Below are 13048 nucleotides of genomic sequence, written 5' to 3'. Positions count from 1 at the left end.
ACTGCCTTACCTAAAAACTGTGGTAACACTATCTGCCCTTACTGGAGTCTTCCTTTTGTAAGAACCAATGACAAAATACGAATGAAAGTGCTTGGAAGATCACAAAGCAGTGCACACGGGTGGGTATTATTGTCGCTAGGCCTGCTTTAGTTGAAAGATGAGACTGGGACGCCCAGTGGCCGCTGGCAGCTAGCAGAACTGGGACTCATCTTCTCATGGCCTGCCTTCCCAGTTCTTGACGCAACCCTGGACTCACCCACTTTAACTCTCCGCATAAACAACACGCAATGTTTAGAAAGCACTGCTCAGTAGAGGCCTGTGCCAAAGCTGCAAAACAGACGACTGTAAAACAGTCCCTGACCTCAAGGAGTTCCCAGGCTAGTTGGGTCAAGAGGGCATGTACCTCAAAATAGTAAATAGCATGGTATTTATAGGGCCAAATGAGTAGTCTAGACAGTTGCTGGAGGAGGGCTAGGAGAAAGCAGAGCCTGTGGGCTGGGTCAGTCTTTGGGGAAGCAGGATGGGAGCTGAGCCTTGAAGACAGAGTGGGGTTTAAAAGACAGGAGGGGGAAGGGAATAAGAAGTAGAAGGGAAGACTTCCTGTGAGTCCACTAACCCCTCAGCGTTGAAACTAACACAAAAACTCCATTCAACCTAGCAATTAAAGACAAATGTGATAGATTGCTTAGAAGGATCTCAGAAATATGAGTGAAATGGGCTTGAGAAGAAGGGAAGAGATGGACTGAGTGAGGAATCAGCTGTTGTTGTTGGTTGCCATTGAGTCGATTCCAACTCATGGTGACCCCATGTGTGGAGTGGCGCTGCTCTGTAGGGTTTTCAAGGCTGTGACCTTTTGGAAGCAGATCACCAGGCCTTAATTCTGAGGTGCCTCTGAGTGGGTTTAAACTGCTAACCTGTGGGTTAGTAGTCCAGCACTTAACTATTTGTGTTACCCTGGGACTCCTAGTAGCCCAGAAATGTGGGTGATTGGTACGCTAGGACAACCAGCTCTTCAATAGACTGCAGATAATCTAAACTTAATATAGGGAGTGTAGCGAAGTAGCATTTGAGTAGAGTTGCTCAGAGGAAGCCAAGGAGGTTGGTGTTTGTTTTCTTCCTTTTATTTCTCATGCCCACCTGGCCAAGGTAAGGAATATGAAATAAAACAATGAACATGGAATATGGTATAGAATATGGTTGGTAACAAGCGAGGAAGGAGAAAGGTAGAGTGAGGCGGGTTTGAAATCCCCTCCAGCATGGTCATACCGGAGACTTGGGCTGGGTGGTGGGAAGGCAGAAGTGAGGACTCTCTCCCTCCCTCATCTTTCTCCTTTGTGTCCCCAGTAGCTGGCCCCAGTAGGCACCATGGCTTCTGCGGAGCCCCTGACAGCGCTGTCCCGCTGGTACCTGTACGCCATCCATGGCTACTTCTGCGAGGTGATGTTCACGGCGGCCTGGGAGTTCGTAGTGAACTTTAACTGGAAGTTCCCGGGGGTCACAAGCGTGTGGGCCCTCTTCATCTATGGCACCTCCATCCTCATCGTGGAACGCATGTACCTGCGCCTGCGGGGCCGCTGCCCCCTGCTGGTGCGCTGCCTCATCTACACATTCTGGACCTACCTGTGGGAGTTCACCACCGGCTTCATCCTGCGCCAGTTCAATGCCTGCCCCTGGGACTACTCCCAGTTCGACTTTGACTTCATGGGCCTCATCACCCTGGAGTACGCCGTGCCCTGGTTCTGTGGGGCCCTCATCATGGAGCAGTTCATTATCCGCAACACCCTCCGCCTGCGTTTTGACAAGGACGCCGAGCCTGGGGAGCCAGGCAGCCCCCTCGCCTTGGCCAATGGCCACGTCAAGACTGACTGAGTGGGGAGCTGGCGGGTGGGGTCTGGGGATCTCTCATAGACAAAGACCAAGCAGGTGAGGTTGGCCCCTTCTGTACAGCACAAGCCCCGCCCGGCCTCAGTCATGCGGGGCACATATAGCCTCCATACCCTCCTCTGTAGACTGTCTGTGGGAGGGGGCCTGGTCACGTGTCTTTGGTGGCAGGATGTGGAGGCCACAGAGGGACATTGGGAAGGGACAATGGATCACGGCCCAGCTCAGAGGATGGCAGCGGGAGGCCTGTGGCTGAGCAGCAGTGGGACTACATGGGTGACTGTGGAAGCATCGGGCCCTGTCCTGGCTAAGGGACTTTGAGAATGGGGCGGAAGGTGGTCACCTCTCTCCCTCTCACCTGGGTCTAGTTGGGCTTTGGCTGGTTCCATTAGGCAATATTCAGGTGCTTGCTTGCAACCAATACCTCCCCGGGGGCCTGCTGAGCTGCTGCCTAAAGAGAAACTGGACAGCCACGAGGCTGCTTGGCAGCAGGGCTGGTCTGCAAAGGCTGGAAGGCCTTCCTTTGGCTCCTCTCCCCTCCCCCAGGGCCCCACGCTGCTCCCTTGTCCTTCTGGGGGCCCCCCTGGTGCTGGATTCCCACCAACCCTGGGCTTTTGGAGGTTTCAATCCCCGTGTGTTGGGTGGCGTTTCCCCTTTTTCTCTCTTATTTTCAAGGCCTTTACCACTAAGTAGCCCTTTTATTCTTGTCAGTCATTCCACTCGCCCCTGCCCCCATCCCCAGGTCCCTAGCCAGCACAGCATCTGCCAGAGATGGGACCCTGAGACAGACCCTACCCTGTCCTCTTGTAGTTGCCCCTCATTGTTCCTGTTGGCCCGATGACTGGGGAACTCCCACACCACACTTCCCACCCCATCTGGTGGTCTGTGGCAGTGTCCTTGGTGGTCTTCTCCATGCCCCCTCCCATAGTTGCCCCGCTGAAAACTAATTATACCCCAATGCACAACCAGGCCAAGATGGACCCTGTGGATTCACAGCGGGGGCGTGGAGGCCTAGAGACAAATCTGTTTGGTGGGAGTAAAGACAGAGAATTCTAGGTCATCTATGCTGATTGGTTATTTTTCAAGCCAACCGGGTGATAACTAGCTTTCTAGGGGTTGGAGGAACCCCTTTCCAGTGTTGGAAACCCATGGAGAATAAGCAAGAAATTAAAAAGAAGTGGCCTTTTGGACTTGGAACGTTCCTTGGAGCATCCTGAGTGGGAAGGTATCAGTTCTGGTTCTGCCAGAACCCCACCCTTGGAGCAAAACCTTCTCAGGGCTGCCCCCTGTACCCCATCCCCTCCCAGCAAGACTGACCCCTTTGAGCTTACTCCTTAAACAGTATTATCTCTGCTACACTTGCAGGCATTGTCATCCTGGTGGCTGTCCTCACCCTACCCCTGTGACAGGTCCATTGCTGGCAGTGGACAGGTAAAGTCCTCCCTCCAGCTTACTTCTGGCTCTGCCCCCACTCCCCAAGGGGAGAGGCTAACCAGAGTGCAGCCCATCCCATGGTATGGGGTCTCTTCCTGACCACACTAGGACTCTTAGGTAGAAATTAGCATTCCCCTTTTTACAGATCATTAAAAAGTGATGATACCACCCGTGGAGAGATCTCCTCTTCCTTGCTGTGCTGCTTCTAGAATGAGCAGACAGTGCAGTGCGGGATGGGGTGGCAGCAGGAGTGGTGTCCTGGGTCTGGGAAAGAGGCATTTGGCAGGATTGTTTTCTGCAGTGGGCCCTGCCCAGTCGATTCCGACTGACAGCAACCCTATAGGACAGAGGAGAACTGCCCCATAGGGTTTCCAAGGAGCAGCTGGTGGATTCGAACTGCCACCCTTTTGGTTAGCAACCAAATTCTTAACCACTATGCCAGCAGGGCTCCGTTTCCTGGGCAGGCTCCTGAATCCAGGGATTAACTATATTCTGCAGAGGCCAGCCTGCATTTGATTTTACTGTGGCCCCAAATCTAGGCCTTTAGGGGTTACAGGGAGCCAGGCTTCCATTGGAGGTGATTGCTTCCCATCTGCAGATGAAGGAGATCTCAGAGGGAGAGTATTGTCTGGATTCCCTCTTCCCTCTGGGCAACTGTTTCCTAGGTGTCCTCCTCTCATTCCATGTTACCTCAGTCTTCTGGACTCTAGTTTCCCTCCAGGCCCACCATGTGGACCTGTAGACCACACCACTCACTTTTGTCCTCCCCTCCCACAACTGAATCTGGTGACGGTCAGCTTGCTGATGTCTCCCAGCTTAAGGCCTCACTAATTGTTGGCCACAGCAAGCCCTCAGTGACCCTCTGAGTCTACCTGCTCCAGGTGGGCATTCCCTGGCACCATCTTCTCTCTGGGCTGTATAAACTCCCAAGTGCAGGAGGTCTTGGAGTAACTGCCTGCCTGGAAACATACAGAACATTGTGTTTCCGCTTCATCTAGGTGCCCATTGCTCCCACTGCCCCTAGGGCACAGAGCTCCCAGCACTGGGAGGCACCTCCCCATGGCCTGACCATGGCATCTGCAGGTTCAGATCTCATCGAGTAGCGCAGACTTCAGCTATTGCTTTTTTTGGTATCTGCAGGGCTCTAATCCCTTGGTACCCAGGGACTCAATGTTTGGAGGCATCCAGCCCTGCCAAAGCAGTGGGGAGTCTGCTTGCTGTTTATGAACCTCTGGTGTCCTGGGCCTCTCTCCACTGGACGTGGTCGCATCTCTGAGTCAGAGAGCCAGAGAGAGATGTGTCGCCCTGCATGGTTGAACCGCTTCTGACGTCTGCATCTTGTCCCCTGTGCCCTGTCCCCTCTTCAATGCCAGTGAGTCACAATGGCCTATGCTTATTCACAGCAATAATACCTAGGAGTGCCCGTGAAGTCCTTTTGTCCTGGTCCCTTGCTCTGCATGGGTCTCCTGAGGAGGCAGCTGCTGAGTGGGTTGGTTCATGAGAACCTATATTTATGAAATGCTGAGTTGTGCAAACACATTGTCAGGGGACGCAGAAAGGAGAGAGGCCCTGGCCCTTGAGGAGATAATGGCTAAGTCAAGGAGAGTGCCTGCCTTCCACCCGAGGCCACTCCAGACCTGGAGCAGTTGCAGGCCCTGACGCTGCAAAAGGGGCTTTGAAGTGGGTGGAACTGTTTTCTAACTGTGAGCAGCTCTTCAGAAGGACACATGACTGGTTTGCGCACCCATCGCCTGCTCTGTGTCTCCGTTGGTCTCTGTCTCCCTTTCCACATTTGTGCACATGAAATATACTGGTGTTTGTGTTCCAGGGCTGGCTCTGACCCATCTCTGTTTCTCCTACGCTGGAGCCCCTTTCCTGGGGGCTGCTGGAGGCCAGGCCCTTTCACCTTGGCTTCACGCGGTCCTGAGCCAAGATGGCTGCCATCTGGGCCCACCCTGCGGGGAGGGCAGGTGGCACTCCCTGGCAGTCCTTTTTACTATCTCTGCTCTGAACCTCTCTGTAACCCGAATCCCTACCAGGTAGCATAATCTGATCCAAGCCTTATCTCAGCCCCAGGCTGAGAGGCAGATGAGAAGTCCCCAACAGTATCCAGGTTGGCTGCACCTGCCCATGAGTTGAGCTCCTTGCAAGCACCCTGACCATGACAAGGTGTCTCATGGGCAAGGAGTGCCTGAGGGAGGAGGCGGAGGGTACCCCAAAGAGCTGGAAGGCAGAGCTCCTAACTCTCCAGTACGTTCAATGTCACTCTTTGAGGAAACAGTGTGCTTGCTCTGTGTTCCTTCCTGTCCGATCTGCTTCCCCTGAGAACTGCTTTTGGATGAAGTAGCTCCTCCCTACTTCACATACCTCTGCTCTGTCTAGTGTCTCCTCCCTTCCCCTCCTCAGGGGGATCCTGCCCCATTTTTGTACTTCTAGGAAGAGGATGGAGGGTTCAAAAGTTGCTCAGTCAGTATAGCTGCACCCAGGTGGGCCTGGTCCCCCTGCCACAGCCAGGCTATAGAACACCCACTGTATTCCAGATGGAGCACGTCGTGTGGTTTTTGAGTTACTGGAAAGGCTGTCTGCCTCTCCCACTAATTTGAAGGTTTTCATTTCATTGACTGAAAGCTTTTCCCCTTATGAAAATGAGCTAGCATAAAGCCCAACAGTCATTTACATGTTAGTACTAACAAATCTATAGGCTTGTCCCCTGAAAGCAGGTTTTTATAAAAGGAAAGGGGCAAGCATAATGAAAGAGCCTGCCTTATGGAGCTTCAGAGAAAAGGCAAGAGGTAGGGCCCAGAGAGAGAAAACTGAGAGGACCTAAGACCCTTTTTAACTGGCTTGCTATTTCTGTACTCAAAGGATTCCTTCTTTCTTGATGCTTTTCCTTCCTCACCTCTCCTGCCACCCTCACCCAACCCAAAGGGACCTTCTGGCCAGACTGCATTGAGAGAAATGCCCCAGGAGAGTTAATGCTAAGGACCTTGGTTGCATCTTCTAAAATCTGCCAAGCTGTTTCTAATGTTAATGCTTAATAACAATGAATAAATAACCATAACCTTGCCTTGTCTTTATGGGGTGCCTATCTTGTTGTTAGGTGCTGTCAAGCTGGTTCTGACCCATAGTGACCCTATGTCCAACAGTACAAAATACTGCCTGGTCCTGCGCCATCCTTACGGTTGTTGAATGGATGTTTGCAGCTGTTTATTCTCATTTTGAGTCATGCCACATCAGCAAATGAAGGTCCCCAAAGCTTTACTCCATCCATGTCATTAAGTCAACTCTACTTTGAGGAGGCAGCTCTTCCCCAGTTGTGTTTTGAGTGCCTTCCAACCTGAGGGGCTCGTCTTCTGGCATTATATCAGACAATATTCTGCTGATATTCATAAGGTTTTCACTGGCCCATTTTTTCAGAAACAGATTGCCAGGTCCTTCTTCCTAGTCTGTTTTAGTCTGGAAGCTCTGGTGAAACCTGTCCACCATGGGTGACCTTACTGGTATTTGAAATACTGATGGCATAGCTTCCAGGATCACAGCAACACGAGAGCCACCACAGTATGACAAACTGGCAGACGCATGGTGGGTGCCTATCTTAGAAGGGTGCGTTGCCCACATCGCCCTCTGGTGCAGCTAAGGGACAAGCGGCTTGCCTCTGGTGGGCAGGGAGACAGGTACAGGAAAAGGCAGTGGCTGACTCATCATATTGCAGGTTACTAATATAGGTTAAAGGTGCCTGGGTCTTACTAACTCTAGCAACAGCTGCTGTTCTACCACTGCTAGTAGACCAACTGCTAGTAGACACTGTGCTGAGTGCTTTATGTGCATTCTCTCCCATTTGAGATGGGCATCATTATTCCCATGGGGTCCCTGGGTGGCGCAAATGGTTAAGCACTCACCTACTAGCCGAAAGGTTGGCAGTTCGAACCCACTCAGAGGTGCCTCAGAAGACAGGCCTGGAGATCTGCTTCCAAAAGATCACAGCCTTGAAAACCCTCTGGAGCAATTCTACTCTGCACACATGGAGTGTCTGTGGGTTGGAATTGACTCAACAGCAACTAACAATAGCAACCATTATTTCCCTCTTTTTCAGAGAAGGTCTGTTGGCAACCAGTCTGTAATCCCAGATTTAGCACCTTGCTCTGAAAATCGTTCTTTTGCCTCATTATAAGCAGAAGACTCTTTGGGGGAGATTTGTGATGGGTCAGGTGCCCCTTTGTACTTTGATGAGATTCTGGATGCATTTAGGGTCCAGCCCAGGAGAATTCTATTTACAAAGCCTTTCTTCATGGGAGTCCTTAGTTCTTGCAATTAAAGAGAAATGAAAATGTTTGGAGTGGGAGGATGGGGGGAGAGATGAGGGTTATAAGGAAGGAGATATGGGATGCCATTTTAGCCAAGACTTAGCAATGATTGGTGATTGGCGAAGGGATTCCTCCTAGTGGTGGGACAGATGTGAAATTTTGGCCTCTGGCCATCCCGAGTTTAGTTCTGCCACCTCTGCTTCTCCTCTCCCTCCTACACACATACTTATTTTTGCTCTAGGTCTTTTCTCTTTGATACTATTTCCTTCGCTTGGGATTAAGCTTTGGGCCCCTGGCTGTAGGTGATCTCAGAAGGTTTGAAACTGCCTGCCTCTACCTAGCTGAAGACTTTTTCCTCATAGCAAGATAAGAACCTCCTGCCAGGTGCCTTCTGAAAGTTCAGAGGGGCCTGAGAATTGACCTATTTAGTTCATCAACTCTTTACTGAATACTTAACAATGAGCCAGGGACCTGGCTAATTACCGTGGGGCTTACAGTCAGGCTAGTTAGAGACAGACATTGAACAGACGTTCACACAGATAGTTATTATTACTATGTTGATCAGTCCTCCAAAGGAGAAGCCTCTAACAGAGGAACCTGATTCGTATATCGGGATAGGTAAGGATTCTCCAGGGGAGAGACACTTAACAAAGACCTGACGGTTGATTATTGATGTCTTCAGAGGTGGGCTGGATTCTCAGTCTCCAGCAATGCAGATGTTTACTGTGTCCTGAGAGGTGCCTGGATGGGTGCTGTGCAGAACAAAGTCAGCACACAGTAGGTGCTTTAAGGACCTCTTGATGAGTGAAGTCTTATAGTGTATCAGCCCAAGTGACCCAGGCTGAATGATTCCAGAACTCTACTGGGTCCTTTGGGAACCTGGAACTATGAATCCTGTTTAGAAAACCTTCCCTGCCATATCTGTGCCACAACCTTTGACCAACTTGCTGTCATACTCTCTCTTTCCAGATCATTAGTCCCTGCTGAGCCCTGTCTGCATCCCAGCTTCACTCTCAGAGTCGTTGGACCTTGGCCAAAGACCCAGCTCCACTGATGTGCCCATTATTTCATTCTGGTGATAGGCTTTCTTGGTTTAGGGAAAGGTGGTTTTTCAGTGCCAAACAGTACAGAGAAGAACCCACTGATGGTCTGGTCTGGCTTCTTGTCTCCATCACAATCATGCCTTCCAACCGGAAGGGAAGGTTTCTGGTTTATAAATGTCCACATAAGGTGAAAAGTCTTGAGGCTGGCTTCTTAGAGTATGGGGTTGAGGGTTAAGGAAGGAGATTTTTGCCGAGTCTCTTCATCCTGTACCCATTTAGGAGTTCCATTAACAGCAAGAGCACCTCTGGGTGGATAATGAGAAGGGTTCACCATATGAAGATGAAGGAAGAGTATTTCACGCAGAGGAAACAGCTAGTGCAAAAGTCTAAAAACGGGAATGTGCTTGGGGAACAGAAAAAGGCCAGTGTGGGTGGAGCTTATCGAGAAAGGGAATGAGGAGGAGTACAGGATGCTGGCTAGAGGGAGGCAGGGGTCAGAGCCTTTAGGGTTCTGTAGGCTGGGGTCAGGATGGGGGGGTTGGGAGGAGAGATGACTGTGGAGTTCTTAAGGAAGGAGAACTCCGGGGCTTGGCCCAGTCTTTCCCAAGGAACATGGTGTAGGGAGGCCTCTTCTGAGGGTTGGGCCTGGGCAGGGGAAGGCTGTAGGCAGGGCCAGGGGGTCCGTTATGCCCTTGTCATTTTTCTTACCTTCTCAGGGGCTGGGTCATGGTTGAGATCAGCGTAACTGAAGGATGGGTCTGTTTGGTTCCTGCAAACCCTTCTCTCTACCTGTTATGCAAGGACTCCTGCCCTGGGAACGATTGCACTGGGCAGATTCTGCCGGGCTTTATCAACTAACCTGCACACACACACACACACACACACACACACACACCACACGCGCACACACACAGCCTTACCTTCATGAGATGGGCCTACTGAGGCTCTGCTGAAGCTACCTGGGAGCTAAGTCCCCATTCTACTTACAGACCCTTAGAATCTCCGAGGCCTTGGAAGTATAGGACGCCCAGATCGGCGCAAGTGTTGGCGAGAAGCACAGGTACTGAATCAGACAGACTTAAGTTCTGTTGAAAGAAAAAATTAGATTAACAAGTCATTTAGAGTTAACAGGGCTTATTGAGCAATTAGCTGTTCATGAACAGGGAGCGTCCAAGCTGAAAGTGGCAAGGTGCTCGCTTAAGCAGCACAAGTACGGCGTTTTTACAGGCAGATGGGGATTTCCAGGAGGGAAATTATAATAATTGGATTGTAGATAGGTCTTTAATTGAAGGGAGAGTTTTACAGAGTGAGGGTCTTTCTGTCGTTGGTTCCATAGTTGTCTGTTGGGAATTGGTGAGTCTTGTATGGTGAGTCAGAAACATTTTTTAACTGTCAAGTTGTTGTTTTTGAAAATTTTCTGTGGCTAGAACACTTTGAAAAATTCCATATTGTTCTGTCAAAGTTTGTACCTGGCACAAATAGCCATTTGGATTTATTTGTTCTTGGAAGAGTTTTTTTGTTTTGTTTTGTTTTGCACCTGGCACAAACGGCCATTAATTTTTATTTAATATGTAACAGTTCTAACCCTGACTCTGTCACTTACTATCTGTATGAGCTTTGGCAAAACACTGAGCCCCTCTGAGATTTAGTCCAGTGGATTTAGTTCAGTTTAGTTAGTTCACTGGGAGCACATTCTTGACTCCTCTGAGGCTGAGTATAAAAGTAACTACACTGAGGGTTTGGAACAACCAGAGGGGACATTAGATCCCAGTTCAGCATAGCAAACATCTTAAAATGGAATATTAGACATCGCTTCACTAAAAGTCTGGTGAATGCGCTTGCCACTGGGAAATTTTTCACGGGCCAACTCTGGCCCATCACCCTGTTGATGTTGGGTGCTGGGTGCCGTGGGACTAAGGGTTTCTGAGGATGTGGGTTTTACAAAACTGGGAAAGCCCTGGGAGAACTGGGACCAGTTGATGATCCCAAGTTAGCAGAAGCTTAAAAAAGTCCTTACTAATTGCAATACATTTAGTTCCTGCTTTGGGAAATGACTCCTCTCCCATCGGACATGGTCTTGGCCTAGGATAGAGTCCTGACCCAAATCAGGGCTATCAACTTCTTTCTCTTTGTCTTCGTTTCCTAGTGCTTCTGTAACAGAACACAAGTGGGCAGCTTTAAAGAACAGAAATTTATTTTCTCACAGTTATGGAGACTCAAAGTCCAAATCAGGGGCTCGGCTGTATTGATTTCTTCCTTGTAGTAGTCTGAGGCATTCCTTGGTTCCTCTGTAGACGATTCTGACATGGTTTCTATCTTCCCTTATGTGTGCTTGTGTGCATATTCTGTGTCTAATATGTTCTTTTTATAATTCAGAAGTGATTAGATTTAGAACCCAGCCTACTAGGATATGGTCTAATTAATATAACAAAGAAAACCCCTGTTTCCAAATAGGTGTAGGGGTTAGGATTCCAACACATACTTTGAGGGGACACAATTCAATTCATAGCACTCTTTGATTTGAATCCCAACATAGCCTAAAGGGACTGTCCAATAATTCCTACTACCTAGATTCCTGGAGGTGTTTGGATTCCTGTTTTGTTTTGTTTTGTTTTTAAGTTTGCTGTTCAGACTTTCTTTCAACTCTCTGAGGTACCCCTCTAGGTTTCCAATAAATTCTTTTTCTGTTTCTGTTAGTCAGTTGGTTCTGTTGCTTTCAACCCCTCTCCCTGAGAACCTTAGATATCTTGACAATCCAGATCCCTGCTACACACCTGACTTCTTTTGAAACATCTGTCATCTGTAATCCATATCTTTAGTCCTCAAACTCCCCCTCCCTAATCTGCATGAGATACTGCTCAAGCCTTGAGCTAAAACCTATTATCTAATCCTCACCCTAACTCCCACCCTCCAAGACCTAGCCTGTTAAAGTCTGTGCTTTGCACCCCCTTCCCCTGTTCCTGAGTCTTAGGCTGACTCTGCTGAAAGCTGGAGGAAGCCCCAATGTGGAGGTCCCCCAAACTAAGGCCTTGTTTTATAAACTTTAAAGCACCCAGAAATGCAAATCATGACCTGTCAAATTTTGCATATTCCCCAGGACTCAGACATGGTCCACTTGGGATAAATTTGATTTAGGAGTTGTCCTTTTCTGCACTAGGGTCTCCAGGAGCCCTTTGGAGGCAGGCAGTTGGTCAACCCACTCTAGGTGGCGAGTCAAAGACAGATAGTGCCCAGGGTCCCCTGGTTTGCCCACCAACAGCTCCTTGGGTACAGTCTGACCCGCTGAACCAAAGCCAGGAGTTAAGCAGGAGGGAAAACCTTGTCTGGACTTCCTCAACCCCAAAGGGCATGTCTCTTCCTTGGTTCCCTTTAGAAATAAAAACAAAATCACATTGAGTGTTACTTTGCTGACTTTCAATCTGTTCCCGTAGGTCCTCAGGCCTGCTGACCAGCAGGACCAGATGGCATTTTTTGCAGGAATAGCTCATCGTTTCTGCCTTTGCGTGGGCTTGGAACATCCTAAGAAACAAATTTTCTTCTCCTTCTGATTGACATATCTGCGCATCCCTTCTGTTATTCATGTATTTTTCTCCCTATGACTCTGATGAAGGCACTTGACACCCAATTCTGGCTTACATTTCATCTCCTTGAGATGACAGCGGACCTTGTCACCCAGAGGGAGGGAGGATGAGGGGGAGGGGAGGGAAGGGAAAAGGCCGGGAAATGGAAGAAGCCAGATTGCTCCATCTTTATAACTCTGTTTGCAACCAGCCTCTTTCTCAGACTTTCTGGAATGTGGCTGGCTTCCATCTACACTCTGTGATCCCCTGGGAATTTCCTGGTTGCCCCACAAAAGATTCAACCTCCCAGGCTATGGAGTCATTAGACCTGAGTTTGAATCTCATGTGAGTGTGTTATGCAACTTAAGCCTCAGTTTCCTCATCTGAAAATGAGGCTAATAATAGGACTTACCTCCCAGAGTTGTGGGGATTAAATGAAACAGTGCTTGTCAAGTGCTTAGCATGCAAGTGATGTCAGATATTAGGAGAAATATTTTCCTTCTTAATCTCATAAGTCAAATGCAAGCAGATGCCACTCCAGCAAGCATTTCTGGACTCCTGCTGGTGCAGTCATGGTGGCCAAAAGCACAGACTTTGGAGTACTCCTGCTCTGGCCCTGGCTACCGCTTGTTAATAGGAAGGCAAATTATTTAACCTCTATACACACGTTTCCTCATCTGTAAAATGGGGATGATAAGACCTACTCTCTCTGTAGGATTATTGTGAAGGTTAAGTTAAATAAGATAATATGTCTAATGTGCTTAGTACAGGGCCATAGTCCCTTATCTAAAACCTGTTGGATTTCAGAAGATTTTTCACAAGTATC

General features: G+C 49.1%; 1 protein-coding gene across 1 annotated transcript; it reads left to right on the top strand.

Annotated features, from left to right (window-relative positions):
• Nucleotides 1–1049: 1049 nt before the first annotated feature.
• Nucleotides 1050–2202, top strand: TMEM229B (transmembrane protein 229B). The gene has a single exon (XM_023726308.1). It carries the CDS (start codon nucleotides 1366–1368, stop codon nucleotides 1867–1869), a length of 504 nt encoding a protein of 167 aa, XP_023582076.1. The 5' UTR covers nucleotides 1050–1365; the 3' UTR covers nucleotides 1870–2202.
• The last annotated feature ends 10846 nt before the right edge of the window (nucleotides 2203–13048 follow it).

The sequence above is a fragment of the Trichechus manatus genome, unplaced genomic scaffold (genome assembly GCF_000243295.1).
Source record: "Trichechus manatus latirostris isolate Lorelei unplaced genomic scaffold, TriManLat1.0 scaffold00010, whole genome shotgun sequence".
Classification (NCBI taxonomy): Eukaryota; Metazoa; Chordata; class Mammalia; order Sirenia; family Trichechidae; genus Trichechus; species Trichechus manatus.
Note: the sequence above shows the minus strand (reverse complement) of the source record. Positions and strands in the feature narration are given on the sequence as shown.

Excerpts from the sequence above, each read along its gene's own strand:
- TMEM229B (XM_023726308.1), top strand. The coding sequence starts at position 1,366 with ATGGCTTCTGCGGAGCCCCTGACAGCGCTGTCCCGCTGGTACCTGTAC.